We start from the raw sequence: 17,739 nt of genomic DNA, 5'->3' as shown, positions 1-17,739 counted from the left end.
AAAAAAAAAAAAAAAAAAAAAAAAAAAAAAAAAAAAAAAAAAAATCTCACAAAGGGAAAAACTAACTTATTAGAAAGAAATGTGGTTGTATTTTATTAACTTCATGCCTTTGATTCAGGATATAGTTTTTGGCTTGATCTGTGTTGTTAAGAGCATTAGTGATAAAATAATTGAGTACTAATATGTCACTGGAGTTTGAGAAATGAGAAAATGAATGGTTTATGTGTCAAAATGATACAGCCAAAACATAAATTTGACCTTACCAAAATTATTTCGTGACAACCAATTCTTTACAGTCCTCTTTGTGGTTAGAATCAGTATTTAAGAACAGCTACTGAGCCAAAAACAAAACAAAACAAAAAACCCAGGCAGTTTATAAAAGGAGAAACAAAACTGAATAAATTCAAGAACAGTGTTTAATCTAACTCTTCTATAAATGCCAATAAAAATACAATTTTTCATCTACCAGATTGGTAAGATTAAAAATTAATATTCTACAACATGCCAATAAAAACACAATTTTTCACCTACCAGATTCGTAAGATTTATAATGATTAATGGAAATACAATCTCATAAACTGATAGTACAAATATATAAATTTGTACATATTCTAAGAGGGTCATTTAGTGATATGTAATATGAGACTTCACAATTTTGAGTGAGTTATTCTATTTTATGGAAATATTTCTAAAGTGATCATCAGAAGTATACATAATAATTTATACAAAGAGAATGTGATAGAAAATAGGAAATAACCTAAATGTTTAATGATAGCGAAATTAAATTATTCATAGGTTTTTAATATTTTTCAGTGATTGACAAATCCCAGTTTTCTGTAGAACAGTTATTAAATGAAGAAAAAGATTACATTATCTGAAAAGGAGAGTGGCTAAGAGCAAGGTATCTGGAGTAAAGACTACCTAGTTCAAATTCTAGTTCTATCATCTTTTGCTATATCTAGGTCAATTTATTCAATCATTTAATCTTTCTAAATGTAATTTTCTTATCAATAAGCCTACCTATTCTGTAGGCTTGTTGTATAGATTAAATATACAAATAAATATTGTAGATATACAAAGTACTTATAAAAACACATGGCATACAGTAAGTGTACTATACATTTTAGTAATTATTATAATAATTGGGTTGATATTACTAAGAAAACCAAGCTATAAACCAGTATATATGATGTGCTCCCAGTTGGACAAATTAATGAATTAGTCTTAGGTAATAATTGTGGATTCAGATTATTAGTGTTTTTATCAACTTCATTTTACTTTGCTATATTTTCACCAAATTCTTTTTTTTTTTTTTTTGCAAAAAACACATATTATTTCCATGTTCAGTAAAAAAAGAGTTATTTTAAAACTCTATTATTAAAAAGATGAACGTCATCTTTTCCTTTTCCTAAATGACCATATATTTTTCTATTAAAATATGGTTTGAATACCCATTTCACAATAAAAAGGTCATTTTATGCTGTGGTTGAACACATATAATATGCAAAATGGTGTGCTCCTAATATTTTAACACTAACTGGAAAGTATGGAAATTTGAAAACCAGTTTTCTTGTTGGTAAAAGAGAAGCTTTTTACAGATGGTCTTTAGCCTTACCACGTAGTTACTAACCTTCATGAGAAGCAGGATATCTAAACAGACTTCATATTTTATCCCTCTCACAGAGTCTATCTTAATTTTGATAAGAAAGCATTGGATGAGAAATAATTTAACTTATAAGAGATATAGTATTTTCTTTGAGGACCTCTGCTTAAGATCTCTGTAAGGCAATTACTACCTTTGATTGCGAAGTAAATATACATGTACTACTATGGCTATGAATAAACCAAAGAAAAATTGATTCCTGAACATGTAAGGAATCAAATTTGAGCAGTTTTTATGTTGCTGATATAAGTAAAAAACACTAAATTTCTTCATAATTACTAAATATTATAAGAAATCTAAAAAGCATTCTAAGTCAAATACAAAAAGTCTCGTGGTGTCTTGTATTTTAAAAACTTCCAAATATCTAACTAGTGAACTTTTCAGGTATTGATTTTGATGTTCATAAAATTAAAGACTGTTACGTGTGAATAAAGGATCTTTGTACCAAAAAGTCTGTCTTTCTGGGGCAATTTACTTTCCCCCAGTGATCTCTTTCTCACCTACCTGACTTCTTGTGCCAGGAGTTAGCTTCTGCCAGCAACATTGAAGTATTTGATGGTAGGAGGGCAAATGGGGGGAAAAGAAATTGAGAAACTAAGAGACTGATTATTAGTGCCTGCTACTGTTATTATCCATATTCAAAATCAAAAAAGTGAAACTTCACAAAAGTTTCACTTCATTTTATGGACACCTTCACAAAATGTTTATATAAGGAAGCTACGTCTTCAACCATATCCTTTGCAAGGTCTTGAATACATTCTGCTGTCATTCAGTGGAGAAAATAAAAAAGTAAAAGAAAAAATAGATGATTTGTTAGACAGTAGTTGCCTAATTCAGATAATTTTCTTGTTATTAGATATAAAGGACTTGAAGCCTAGTAAGAATGAGATAGACGTATTGTCTTCTCAGATTAACTTTCACACAAAGGAAACACATTATAGCACTCTATTTTAAATTCAGTTTCCTCAAAATAAAATAGGAGTTCAGAGATCATAAGACAAGAAAAAGTATATTTATTATTAATAAAATGAGTTTCATAAAATTATGTTACTCTTATATTTTCCTTTATTCCACATTATTAAAATATCTGCATAATCTGCTTTTTCTGTTTTGAAATGTTTTTCAGAATGAATGCAGGCAAAGCAAAATCTTTTAAAATTGTTCATTATTGCTAAGAAAACAAGCTAATCTGGTCGTAATTTCTATTGTAGTGCTTTTCTGTTGACATGACAACCTTGACCTTCCCATAGCTGTGCTGTTAAAATAAAGTTTGGTAAGAAATTGGAAGGAAGAAGGAAAAATGTGTTAGTAAAGTTTATCCTAAAGGAATCAGTGTGAAGTACTCAGTAATAGGAATGAAAGCTAACTGCTCTCAAGTTTAAATGCACACATCAGTACAGGGAGGACAAATAAATTTATAGTTCAGAAATAATTAAATCCATAAGAAAAACTAATGAATATGACTGAACCTTCTGACACCAGGAATTTTAGTGAGTTTTAATTGATAGTGAGAATAAATTAAATTCCTGAACATTTTCATTATTGGTATAAGAGTTGTACTTCGGGGGCAAAAATCTCTCACTGTGCTTTCAATTACGTTCAAGAACAGACTATTAGACATTAGTTATCAACTTACCTATAGCCATTTTCTACTCTTCACTATGAAACTAATAAACCTGGTTTTAGTTACTGTTGCTTATTAATAGCTATCAATGAAATCACTAACCTGCCACTGAATGCTCTAGGCTTTAAAATTAAAGAGATTCCTATTGACATTTAAGTTACTGCCAGCATCCTTCAGCTGTGAAAAGCTGTAATACAGAATTTATCATTCTTATTACATTCTTCTTCCTGAATCAATAATGCTTAGAAGAGGTGAAAGGATTTCCTTATATACAGCCACTCTGAACATTTCCCTCAGACCATTAGATGAAAAGAACAAAATTGTGCGGTTGATATTAGAAATGCATTTTTTGTTAAATGTCTTTTCCCCTCTCCTGGAATGTGAGCCCCTTAAGAGCAAAGTTTTATGTCTTTGTGTCACATATTCCTAGCAGACTACAGATTACCCAACCTTTCTTAAAAGGTTCTGAGAGAATTTTTGTATCTAGTGAATTAACTTCTCTCTCACGCATATAGAATGGTACTAGCTGGTGTGCCACCCTTAGGATAATTGAGAAGGTAGTCAAACAATTTTCTGTGTTTGATAGTTTAGATGAAGAACCTCAGTTGATAGAGTATAAAAATCACCACCCTAAAATTGTTGAATTAACAAATGAGAACTTATCACCTAACAGATTGAAAGCCTTTCCTAAGTCCATCATTATTTTAACTACTGCAGTTTTAAACTGCTTGAAGACAAGGGCCAATTCTCTTTAACTTATTTAATTCTTATAAGGTCTAGGACACTATGGTACAGAGTACAGTGTTTCATCAGTGGATTAAAACACACACAGAGACACACGTGCATACACACACACACACACACACACACAAACAGGCATGTATTTGCACATTACCTAAACCAAATTCCAAACCTACTGAATCGGAATCTCGGGTTTGAGCCTAGGAATCTTTTTAGAAAAATGTCTATGAGTGGTAGAAGGCTGAGTATACAGGATGAAGGATCTCTGGATTGAAATGAATTCCTGTTCCCATTTCTGGTTCCTCTAAACATGACCTGGTTCCCTCATCTTAGTCATCTTCATTTAAATTCTGCCTTTCAAATGCCTACCTCTCTCCTCTATAAAAGCCCACATTATTCCATTTCAAAGATGTGCCATCATACTGTCCTTAAGTTGGTTATTTTTTTAAAATTTAACTTTCTTCAGAATCATTTTTGTTATCTTGCAATCATCCAAGATCTGTGTTATTTTAACTTCATTCTCCCTTTTATTTATAGAATACAGTCTTCTAAATTTTATCATTTGGCCTTCTGTAGCCTTTCTAAAAGTTTATAATTTCTTCTGTTTTCTAAAAGTTTATAATTTCTTCTGTTCCTAATATAATATCTTGGACTTATTAATCTTTCATATAAATTATGTGGTTTCTCCCTGATCTCTTTGCTATTAATTTAATTTTTTCGTGGACAAAAGTATTAAATGCTATTGAATCCATTTCTAGTTATATAACCAAAAGAAAAACAGATACTTGCACACCAATGTTTGTAGGAGCATTATTTATAAAAGTTAAAATCTGAAAACAACCCAGTATCCACCAACAGGTGAACTGATAAACAAGTTGTGGTATATACATACAATGGAATATTAATTAGAGTTAAAAAAGGATGAAATTCTAATACATTATATAATATAAATGAACCTTGAAAACATTTTGCTAAGTGAAATAAGCTTGACACTGAAAGACAAAACTTGTATGATTCCACTTATATGAGGTATCTAGAATAGGCAAATTTATAAAGACAGAAAATAGATTAGAGTTTACCAGGGGTTGGGGGAGAGAGGAATGGGGAATTTTTATTTAATGGGTACAGAGTTTCTATGTGGAATGATAAAAAAAAGTTCTAGAAACAGTGGTGATAGTTGCACAAAACTGTGAATGTGTTAATATCACTGAACTGTACACTTAAAATTGGTTAAAATGGTAAATTTTATGTTTATATTTTATCAAAATTTTAAAAAGCTACTGAAATGATTTTCTTAACTTTCCTAGAGCATCCTTTTCTTCACACTGACGAATTTTATCTATATTATTAAAAGAAAATAAAAACCCATCCATACTTTTTCCATATCCCTAAATCTATCACCTCTTTAGATTTTTTTGTAAAAATAAAATGTAATATGGATACTCAGCATTTTCCACACTTCGAGCACAATGATGTTGTAGATACACACATAAAACACTTCAAATCTCTATATACACATGTGCAGGCACACATACATACTCCACTTTACATCTCCTCCTTAGACTCTTGCAAATTTCACCAAAATTATTCTTTGGTTCTTGTATTTGAGCTTTCATTTAGATAAAAGCTATTAAGACTATAAGGTTTACAGTGCAGATAATGTTATGTTGCAAGTTATTTTTAGATGCCAAGTACTTTGCAAATACAATAATGAGAAAATATCAATTTCAAAGGTTTACCCAACATACAAGAAAAGAGTTTAAAAGGAAGGAAGATAAATACATCTAAAGGATCTCTAAAGAACTGGTATTATGTAAACTATGAGGAAGCTGAGAAATGATATTCTCAAAGGAAAAAATAGGGCAGAGCAGAAAGCTACTTTAATCTGAACTACAAAGAATTATAAGATAATTAAATTTATTATTTTTAGAGATGATACTTTTAAAGTTGCAAAAAAATCTTCTGGTCTTATTAAAAAGAATAAAATTAATAGGAGTAACTTGTCCTTATAAAACCCTGGAAAATTTAGGAAAAATAAATTAAGAAATAATTTTAGTATATGGAAAATTATTGAAAGATCCCATACATGAGAAATAAATGTACATAATATATGATGTGAAAAGAAAACTTAAGCAAAGATGATGATTTTTAAAAATATATATTCTTATGTAAAGAGAAGAATGTGGAGTTGTACAAAAAAGCAGAAAGGACAGGTGGTAGTGAGTTTAAAAAGTCACTTTAGGAGCAAACTGGACTGGGCTGTTAAATAGCAAAGCATTTTCCTATTTCTAAGATGTTAGGACAATATGTAGGTAAAACTTTTATTGGAAATAAAATATGATCAGGGTTACAAGACAACAGAGGAGCAATGCCAGTGATTTTTTAAATGCAGCAAACTATAAAGGAGGCAACACAGGCCAAACAGCAAGTTGCAAGTACATAGGAGATGATTGCAATGTCTCAAATAAATTAATGGGGCAGCCACAGGCAGCAAATAGGAAGAGGAGGCAACAGTCGAGCAAACTCAGTCAGCAGTCTAACTCAGTGGCACAAGGCAAGTGTAGATGATAGCAGAAATGCTAAACAATCTCACCTACTTACAATGTTACAGGTATAGATTGGGCAGGGCAAGATCAGGCAGGCAGATGGCGTAGCACTTGTTAGGCCATAGTATAGGGGAATTGTAGGGGAGCAGATAGATAATGCTGGGCAGTCTAAAATGCTAAAATGGCAGATGGATACGGCAGTACCAGGCCATTTGCTGATGGACAAAGTACCAGTGAGTGAAGAATGCAAATCATTCAGCAGATGAGTGAAGTGAGGCAAAAAGGAGAGACAAAAACCAAAGGCAATCAAGCAGGAAGACAGAACTGTAGAGAAACAATGACAGATCATCAGAAGCAGTTGTATAGGGTAATAACAAGCTTTCAGCAGAGGAATAAAACACCATTCAGGAAAAGATGAGATTGAGAGTGAGGCAGTCCCCTGAACTGGGTGTCTTCCATCTAGGATACAGTAATCAATAAACTGCAAATGAGAATCCACAAGAGAACAGCACACAAATGGAAATAGCAGATGGATCTGAACTCTATTGCCCAGGGATACAGAATGACCCTAGAACATAGATACATAGCAATCCACAAAGAAATTAAACAGATGTGAAAAATGGGTCCAAGCATTTTTTATGATGATAAAAGAAACCAAAACACTAAAAATTATTAATCTGAAAATGATTGGCTGGGATTGAAGTCTTCGCTTACCCCTTTCTGGAGCCCACAAAATGGGAATGTTGGGAATTTCTGCAGCAGAAAAACAGAAGAGAAAAGGGATTTCTGACTCCCAGTTTGAGGAAAGCAGGTCAAATTTAGGGCTATATGAACTGGTTCAGGGAAATAAGAACCAGCCTGAACCTTCTCCCTTCCTCAGAATGAAACCATTTCTGAGTTATGGGAAAGGTTTAGGAAGCCCTCACCCCATCATTCCCCACAACCTCCCCTTTCACACTTACCTCCAATGCAAACAGTTTCCAGCAAGGAGGTACTTGGAAAAATTCACTCTTATGTTTACACCATGGCAAAATGGGAAGATGGTCAACTAATGGTACTTCCTGTGTAGGTCGGGCTTCTAATTCAGTGGGATCCCTTCCACTCTTTGTGAATGAGCAGAGGGGACAGATTACTAGAAACTACCTACCTCTTTGAAAGTGGATGAGAAACAATCAGGGGCAGTAATGTCAATCAACAAATAGTAGTATCAGTAAATATCTTGGTGATCTCATCAATTGTCATGGATTTTAATTCCATTTATATGTTGATGACTCCAAAAATAATATTTCTAGCCCAGATTTTCCTACTGAAGTCTAGATACATATACCTAATATCTACTTTTTTGGGGGGCAGGGGGAAGGAGTCTCACTCTGTCGCCCAGGCTGGAGTACAGTGGCGCAATCTCAGCTCACTGCAAACCTCTGCCTCCTGGGTTCAAGCAATTCTCCTGCCTCAGCCTCCTAAGTAGCTGGGATTACAGGCGTGCACCACCACGTCTGGCTTTTTTCTTTTCTTTTCTTTTAGTAGAGACAGAGTTTCACCTGGTTGTCTAGGCTGGTCTTGAACTCCTTACCTCATGTGATCAGCCCACCTCAACCTCCCAAAGTGCTGGGATTACAGGTGTGAGCCACTGTGCTCAGCCTCATATACCTAATATCTAATTGCAATTCAATATCTCCACTTGAATACCTAAAGGAAGTTCACATTTCCATAACCAAAGTAAAATTCTTGATCTTCCCCCTCAAACCTACTTTTCCCATAGTCTTCTCCATTTCATTAAATGGAAACTACATCCTTCTAATTCCCAAGTCAGGTCTTATACCTGACTTCTCTCTTTATCTTATTCTATCTGTTTACCTCTCCCTTCAAAATATATCAATAATCTACTTCTCACTACCTCCACCTCTATCATTGGTCTAAGCCACTGTCATTTTCCACCTGGGTTATTTTAATAGTCTCCTAACTTGTTTCTACATTAAAATATGTCAGTTCATGCCATGCCTCTACTCTATTACACTAAGGGTGGCATTCAGGTTCCAGATTATCCATGGCTTCCTCTTTCTCCTCCTTTAGGTCTTTGTTCAAATGTCATCTTATCAATGAGGCCTTCCTTAATGGATGACCCTATTTAAAATTATAACCCTCTTTCCTGCCTGGGCTACTATCCTCCCTCCCTGGTTAATTTTTACACATAGCACTTACCATCTCCAGTACTATACAGTTTACTTGTTTTTTTAATAGTTTATATCCTCTCACTAAAATGTAAATTCCATAAAGGTAGGAACTTTTGACTTATTAGCTCATTGCTCTATCTCAACATCTGAAACAGTGCCTGGCATGTATATATCTATATCTATATCTATATCTATACCTATATCTTGTAGGCTTTAAGTACATATTTGAGTCCATGAAGCATTAACTTCTTATGGGGCTTCCTCTCTCAGTCTCAAATTTTCAGAGTATTCTTCTGAAAGCTCACATACTATGAGCTTTTAGATTAACAGAGCAGATGCTAGTGCACTATAGAACAGGAATGTTCTATAACAGGGTGGGCAAACTACAGCCCCAGGGCCAAATCCTGCCCATTTCCTGTTTTCGTTTTGTTTTTTTTTTTTTGTATGGCCTGCAATCTACAAGTGATCTTTGTATTTTTTAACGATTCAAGAGATAATCAAAAGAAGAACAGTATTTCATGACACATGGAAATATATGAAATCTAAATTCACTGCCCATAATAAAGTTTTGTTAGAGCACAGCCAGGCTCATTTATTTATATCACCTGTGGCTGCCTTTGTGCTACAGGTCTGGCAGAGTTGGGTAATTTTGACAGAGACCATATGCCTACAAAATCTAAAAAATTTACCATCTGGCCCTTTTAAATAAGTGTGCTGACCCCTGTCCTATAGTATTTTATATTTAGAAGGCAAAGAGTAATAACTAAACTTTAAGCAATGATACACTAGAATTTACTGTTAATATTGTTGCTACTATTGCCCATAGTAAATGTTTGGGGGAATGTATACTTATACTAGGATTTGCTTTCAATATTATTATTATTATTAATTTTATTTTTTATTTTATTTTTGAGACAGTGTCTTTCTCTGTTACCCAGGCTGGAGTGCAGTGGTGCGATCTTGGCTCACTGCAATCTCCACCTCCCGGGTACAAATGATTCCCCTCCCTCAGCCTCCTGAGTAGACGGGATTACAGGGGCATGTAATCATGCCTGGCTAATTTTTCTGTTTTTAGTGGAGATGAGGTTTCACCATGTTGGCCAGGCTGGTCTCAAACTCCTGACCTCAGGTGATCTGCCCACCTCGACCTCCCAAAGTGCTGGGATTACAGGTATGAGCCACTGCACCTGGCCTGCTTTCAATATTATATACAAGTAGCCTCTCATTCCTCTAAATATTATTTATTAAAGAGGGTGATATTCATTCATCTATCTACCCCAGAGAGCAGCCCCATCTTGAAGGGACAAAGTACAATACCAGTAAGTCTTAAAAATGGCAAAATGGGAGAGAATGAAAAAGGAAGTAAATAGGGCCCATAAAGGGAACTTATATCAAAGTATCACACAATTAACCAAACTTCTAAATACATACCCTAACAATAGTTGGAAATTAGCATAATATGAATTTCTTTTGAATCCCATCAATGGGGTTATTAAAGTGACCTCATTATAATGGGTTTGCCTATACAATGTAATCTTGAATCATAGCAATTGACACATTATAATAAGACTCCATTATAGTTATACAATATTCAAAACTAACAATTATATTCTCTCTGGTTTAAATACCTCCATTTTGTAAAAAAGAGTATTTAAAAATTTTTGTAAAACTGCATTCAGAAGCACCTCCTAATCAAAACTGACCTAGCTTTTCTTTCCATAAAGGTTTAGCCTGAGGATTATTCCACGCAAGGACATTATGTTATTTGCTGCAATACAACTTATAGAAAGGAGTGAAGAAGCTGAGGGGGAAGACACTTAAATTATCCCAGTGGCACTCATGGCTATAATGTTATCTTCATTCTTCACAGAGAGGTATACTTTATTTCTTTGTATATCAATTAGTCCTTCCAGCATGATGGACTGCTTCTTCCACACTGTTGCCTTTGGCTTTTGGTCTTGCTCATTCAGTGACACTGACAACCATCATCTTCAAACTGTACACACAAGAGAGGTTTACTGCTTCTTTCTTTTCAGCATCTTTTGAAGGAACTTGGATCCTTTCTGCTACTTCTCATCTGTGTTCCATTAATAACTATCTAAAATGGTTACTACCTCCAGTGGACATTTGTCCTTCATATTTTAGTAGCAGTTCCAAGTTTCAATACTGGTAAAATTATTAGAATAATTCAAATTGTTTACTTTGTTGCCTGAATCTACTTTCTGAGTCCCTATCAGATGCCTTTTATGGCAGGCAGTAACAACAAAGTTACGAATATTCTTCCCTTCTAATTCAGTGATATTATTCCGAGAAGTTCATAGCACTTGACAGATATAAAGTACTCATTTGTTGTCATCTTACTACATTTTATGTGAAAAGCAACAGTAAGTCCATTTCATAGATGGGCACCTAATATACAGAGAGAGAAATCCATATTCCTGATTCCAGAGAGTAGTAAAGAAAGGAATATCCTGAAATCTCCCTTCCTTAGACTATGTCTCTAGATAAATATACTTTTAGCATTTTACTAATATATCTGCAAAATATTTATTTATATTTTAATTGTTAATTTCTTAGCACTCATTTTGCAAAACCAAAGTATTCTGGTATGCTAGCCTCTTTTTATTTCACAAGAGTAGATTTGGAAGGGTGAACTAGAAAGGTGATTTCAAGATATTATTACTGATAAATTCAAGCTAAAATAAGGATTTAACAAGTCCTCTTTGGTATTTCCTTTCCCTTTTCCACAACTATACTATTGTGTACTTTAGGTCCTACCCTGTTTGATTTTTTCTTACAGAGAATAATTCTTATAGTATTTATTCAACCATCACTTACTTATTTTTAAAGCTAAAGCTCTTTCTAAATATATTGTAGATAACAATAGCAAAGATTTATATCACAAGGAAATATTGTTTTTAGTGCCTTGCTTATATTATTTACATAATATAACTACTCTATGAGGCAAGTACTCTTACTATCTTCATTTTACACATAAGAAAACAGGTTTTTAAAGTTAAGTAAATTAAATGGGGTTGCACACTAATAACAGGTGGATCTAAGATTCAAACCCAAATAGTCTGTGCTCTTAACCACCATATTACTTTTATTATTTCTATGCCCATTATGGAGCAGAATTAACCAGTCTGTTATGCTACTCCATAAAAGGTTCTATGGGCAACACTATTTTTCTAGTTAGAACTGTAATTAGAAACAGAACTTACCATCACTTGCATGTACACTTGCTTATATGTTTATTTAACATATGATCTCTCTTATCCATAGGGCCCCATAAAAGCTGAGTGCATATTCTGACACAGAGTAGGTATACAATTAGGACATATATTTAAAGGAAACTGAATATCTAATTTTTATTTGTGGGTTCTTCACATAGGAAATTTTTGTTTTTGCCTTATTCTCAAAATTGCAAAAATTCTGACCTCAAGGAACAATGTACTCTTCCCTCTTTAGTGCTATTATGTGGAATAGGACCCTTTCAACTTAACAGTCTTAAATGCAAAGTCAATTATTGCTCTAATTATTTATCTAAATGGTCTAATTTTGTACCTATAATTTTTATACTGGTACCATTTTACTATGGAGCTTTTATTTTTTCATGCATAAAAAATAGAGAATGTATATTTTGGGCAAGTCTCTGCCTGGTGGAAAGATTAAATGCAAAAATAATCCAAAAGTAAGTAGACTTAAGGAGAATCGTAACATTTCTTTTCAAATATCAGAAATGTCATGTAAAGGAGGAATTAACCTTCTTTTGAGCACAGCCAAGAGCAGAATTAGGACAAGTGGGTAGAAATTACAAGGTGACAGATTTCAGTTTGATATATTTAGACTTTCAAACAACTAGAGTTGTCTAAATAATGAACTCTTCGATAGAAGAAGTGATGATTGAAATGTTCAGGCTGGAATGATGGAAAGGGCATGCTAGGGCTTTGAACATGATGGTCTTTGTTCTCTTCAAATTCTGAGATACTATGATTTCTCTACTATTATAAAGTTTGTAATTTTATACAAATGCTAAGCTAACTAGAGATATAGCACTGACAAAATCTATGATAACATATTCCTTGATTGTCTTGATTCTTGATTCTAAGGGAAATATTGATTGAAAAGGTTTCCAAACAACAAATCAACACAATTGGAATTTGGTGCCTTTCAGTAATTTAAATTTGATAAATAAATAAATAGATAGATAGTTACTATGTTCGCAGATTAAATAAAAACTTTTTTTTTTTTTTTTTTACCAGGGCATAAAAACAAACTCCAAAAAGAATAAAGTTAGTCCTACTGAGGAATGTATTCATATGCATTTGAATAAATGCTGATCCAAAAAAGTGTCTAAGAAAGTCCTGAAAGCATGATTTTACTGTCTATACTGACTGATAGTAGACTTATGAGTTCTGGTTTCCAAGGAATCTTTGAATAAGGACAGTGATATGGTTTGGTTGTGTCCCCACCCAAATCTGGTCTTGAATTGTAATTCCCATAATCCCTATGTGTAATGGGAGGGACTCAGCGGGAGGTATTAATAATTTAATCATGGGGCAGTTACCCTCATACTTTTCTCATGGTTCTCATGATAGTGAGTTCTCTTGAGATCTGATGGTTTTATAAGGGGCCTTTCCCCCTGTGGCTCTGCACTTCTACTTGCTGCCACCATGTGAAGAAGGACGTGTTTGCTTCAACTTCCACTATGACTGTAAGTTTCCTAAGGCCTACCACACCCTGCTGAACTGTGAGTCAATTAAGCCTCTTTCTTTTACAAATTATCCAGTCTTGGGTATGTCTTTATTAGCGATGTGAGAACAGACTAATACAGTAAATCTCTCATTTCTATATTTGGTCCCTCCCTAGCCAGTCTGAAAGAAATAAAATAATGTAGGTCTAGTGTATCCATCCTTCTATGTAAAGTGAATTCTCTGTTTTAGCCAGAAAGATTTTATGTTTGTATTTCTCTGTGCCTTGCTCAACATTTTCCTTCTTCTTTACTCCTACCATAATGTCTTCCTCTTTCAAAACCTGAATCCCACTCAATTTTAGCTTAAATTTTACAAAAATTTCACTGATTACTCAAGTTCACTTTTAATCTTTCTCTTTGAATAAATCTTTTTGCCTGAATTGGCTGAATATTTCTGGTACCAGGTTTATACTGTCTTGAATTGTCATGTGACTATTTTAGGAGTATATGTACTTCAGCTTTAGGTTTGATAAAGCCCAAGGTGCTTCATAAATATTTGTTACATTGAACAAAGACAATGAATGCTGTTCTTACCAAACAGGAAGGTACTAAGTGTGCCTATGATCTGAAAAAAAAAATTCTGCTTTCAGTGGACAATATAAAAATAATTATAAACCCCAGATATACAGTGGGCTATTGCTAAAAAGCTATTTTTTAACATATCTGGCTGTTTCAAGACAAGTCCTTATTTTTAAGACATATCCACCAGTTATGTTTGTAGTTAACAATAGCTATTAGAAACACAATGGTTAGTAGCAAAAGTATTTGGGGCTACCATATCTAATTAGAGATAATAGGTAGTACTGTTAAATGAGGAAGAAAAAGAATGAATACTGAGCATCTACAAAGATTACAGGCATTATGTTAGATCCTTTTACACACATTTATTGCCATTTACTACTTGAAAAATCTTGGGCAAGTCAATGAATCAATCTGTGTCACAGTTTCTGCATCTTTAAGGCAGAGCTAACAATAAATAGTACCTGCCTTATACATATATTATTTATTTATTTATTTTTTTAAGACAGCGTCTCACTCTGTCACCCAGGTGGCCCCATCTTTGCTCACTGCAACTTCCGCCTCCTGGGTTCAAGTAATTCTCGTGATTCGGCCTCCTGAGTAGCTGGGACCACAGGCATGCAACAACATGCCTGGCTAATTTTTTTGTATTTTAGTAGACACGAGTTTCACCATGTTGGCCAGGCTGGTCTCAAAATCCTGACCTCAAGTGATCCACCGCCTCGGCCTACCAAAGGGCTAGGATTATAGGCATGAGCCACCACACCCAGCCTTGTATGGTTGTTTTCAAGACTAAATGAGTTAACATATGCTTAAAAGAGTTCCTTGCACATAGTAATTGCTATATGTGTTAGTTTTTATTATTGACTATGTTTATTATTAGAATCAACAATTTTGAGAGGTAGGTAGGCATCAGCTAATTTAGCAGATGAGAAAACAGATTTGAACAGGTCAACTTGCCTTAAGTTTCATAGTTAGTAAGTAGTAGCACTAATATTCAAATTTAGGAATCTGACTCTGTAGTGTAAGCCTTTTCCACTATACCATATTGCATGCCAACATGTTTATACGAAGATATGACATGGGACCTATCTCATAAAATTACGATGAGCTCCTTAAAATGGGATCAAATATAACCATCAAATCTGACCATAGAGGAATGGAACATTTTATTAAATTCAGTTTTAAATACTTCAGGTATAAGGGTTTCTAGTATTCTGCTTTGTAAGCAATTTAATATTAATTTTCCTATTTGCATAGAACAATTTTAAGATAGTCAAAATCCTAGTTCAATATGATTAATTTTAGCCTTACCATGTATAACAGGTATTTTATTTTACTCAAAACAAAATCAAATTTTCTATCAAAAACAAATGATTAAATATGGTGTTTTTTGCTATGTTTCTGTAGGAGAGTGTTTTCTGATTGTTAAAATGGCCAATATTAACTTTTAGGTGAGTTATTAAATGTAAATTCTCACTATCTTTCACAGGAGTAACAAACTGAAAATCATTAACATGTTGTTAGTAACTTAGGTCAATTTTTTCTTCTTCCCAGTGCTTATACAGTGTTCTTATTTTTGAAGCATTACAATATAAGAAAGAAAAATGACTAATGACTGCATAAAATAATACTTGTCTTATAGTAACAAACACTCAAAATTATGACACACATACATTTCAATAAATTGTTTATAAAACAATTTTTATAACTCTCTTTAATTTGTATTAGAAAACTGACATTTTCATGAAAAAAATCTAATAACCTAAGTGAAAAAAGTTTGTAGAAAAGCTTAGATATTTATCTGCCCCAAAGAAACCTAAAAGTAGCCTATAAACAAAATATACCTTCTAAAATTCAGAGTCTTTTCCTAGGTCAGGTTTCTTTGGTACCATTTTGTAGTATTTTCCCTCTTTCAGCATTGGTCACTTTGTCTGATGCCTCTTCACTTCCATAATGAAACAGTTATAAGAACCTTTTTTTTTTTTTTTTTTTTGAGGCGGAGTCTCGCTCTGTCGCCCAGGCTGGAGTGCAGTGGCCGGATCTCAGCTCACTGCAAGCTCCGCCTCCCGGGTTCATGCCATTCTCCTGCCTCAGCCTCCCAAGTAGCTGGGACTACAGGCGTCCGTCACCACGCCCGGCTAGTTTTTTGTATTTTTTAGTAGAGACGGGGTTTCACCGTGTTAGCCAGGATGGTGTCGATCTCCTGACCTCGTGATCCGCCCGTCTCGGCCTCCCAAAGTGCTGGGATTACAGGCTTGAGCCACCGCGCCTGGCATAAGAACCCTTTTAAATAAATATTCCTTATGTCAAATTTATAGTTTCCTGGTATTTTTGCTATTTCTTCTTTTGTTTGATTATTTCATAATCATCAATTATATCAGCATACTTTTGTTATGAGGCATTTCTAAGAATGTCAGTTTAAAACTATTTTTTGTCAGTTTAAAATTATTTTTAAGAGTGAGATTTTACTTAATGTATAACAAATTCATTTTATTAATTTTTGAAGTGCAGAATTCTATATATTACTTAGAATAAGGGATATTTTATTTTTGTTATGCTGTATTGTCTGTTGAGACAATGGGGCAATACACTTCAATATGGCAGAAAAGCATTTTTTCTTTGCTCCACCTAAAATTAAAAATATAAGGAAGGAAACCTAACATTATTCGGATTACTAAAGAACCAAAGGTAAAAGTCAGAAAATAAAAAAATGTGAGTAAAGATGACTTGTTGTCATCCAACAGGCCAGGGGTGGACAGGCTTTTCTGCAAAGCATCAGATGATAAATATGTCAGGCATTATAGGCTATATGATCTTGTTTACAACTTCTCAACTCTGCTATTTTAGCCATAGACAATACATAAATAAGTGTAGCTTTGTTCTAATAAATCTTCATTTATAGACCCTAAAATTCAAATTCCAAATAATTTTTCACCTCACAAATATTACTCTCCTTTTGATTTTTTCACCCATTTAAAAATGTAAAATCTATTCTTAGCTTCCTGGACATGCAAAAAAAGGTGACAGGCTGGATTTGGCTTGTGGGCCACATTGCTTACTCCTGTGAAAGTCTCACCCATTTTTTAACTTCAGTACCAAGCATGGCACTGAACACATATTGAGGATTAAAAACAAAAGCTTCACGAATGAGCAAGTGGACGAGACATACATGTATGCTAGGCTTTTATTTAACTCTTTTACCTATGATCAAAATAATATATTAGCATACAACCCTTAATTCAATACAGCTTAGTGCTCTAAAAGTACTGAAAGTTATTTTGTGCCTTTTAAATATTTAACAGTTTAACATTTTCTAATTTACTATATTATCAAACACTTTTAAAATAAGCATAGAGATATTCTTTCGTTAATATTTCTTAATCTTTTAGCTCTTCTAGAATTTATGCATTTTTAAAGGGCCCTCACTTCACCTTGCTTATATGTCTATAACTAAACTTTTATTTTTTAAGAATGATAAAAGATCCTTTATATAATAATACCTTTTTTGGACATACATTGCTTTGAAGTAATAATGGGACATAAAGGGATAATACTTTGTATAGAAATGAGTTTTACGATCTGTGGAACTTTATAATTACGAATATATCACTAGTGACAATGAATTATCCAACCTTTATCAAATCAGAAAAAAATGCAATCTGGCCAGCCACGGTGGTTCATGCCTGTAATCTCGGCACTTGGGGAGGCTCAAG

At 33.6% G+C, this 17,739-nt stretch overlaps 1 protein-coding gene across 7 annotated transcripts in view; it reads right to left on the bottom strand.

The window, feature by feature from the left end:
- GPHN (gephyrin) overlaps positions 1 to 17,739 on the bottom strand; it is a 719,765-nt gene that overhangs the window by 351,366 nt on the left and 350,660 nt on the right. For 2 of the 7 annotated variants that reach the window (XM_025392024.1, XM_025392027.1), the window contains exon 5: positions 7,289 to 7,327. The exons of the other annotated variants lie outside the window; for them this stretch is intronic. In XM_025392024.1, the coding sequence (XP_025247809.1) occupies positions 7,289 to 7,327 (39 nt within the window). The remainder of the gene's footprint in view (positions 1 to 7,288; positions 7,328 to 17,739) is intronic. 7 annotated transcript variants of the gene reach the window in all.

This window comes from Theropithecus gelada, chromosome 7b (assembly GCF_003255815.1).
Source record: "Theropithecus gelada isolate Dixy chromosome 7b, Tgel_1.0, whole genome shotgun sequence".
Classification (NCBI taxonomy): domain Eukaryota; kingdom Metazoa; phylum Chordata; class Mammalia; order Primates; family Cercopithecidae; genus Theropithecus; species Theropithecus gelada.
This window is presented reverse-complemented; position numbering and strand designations above follow the sequence as displayed.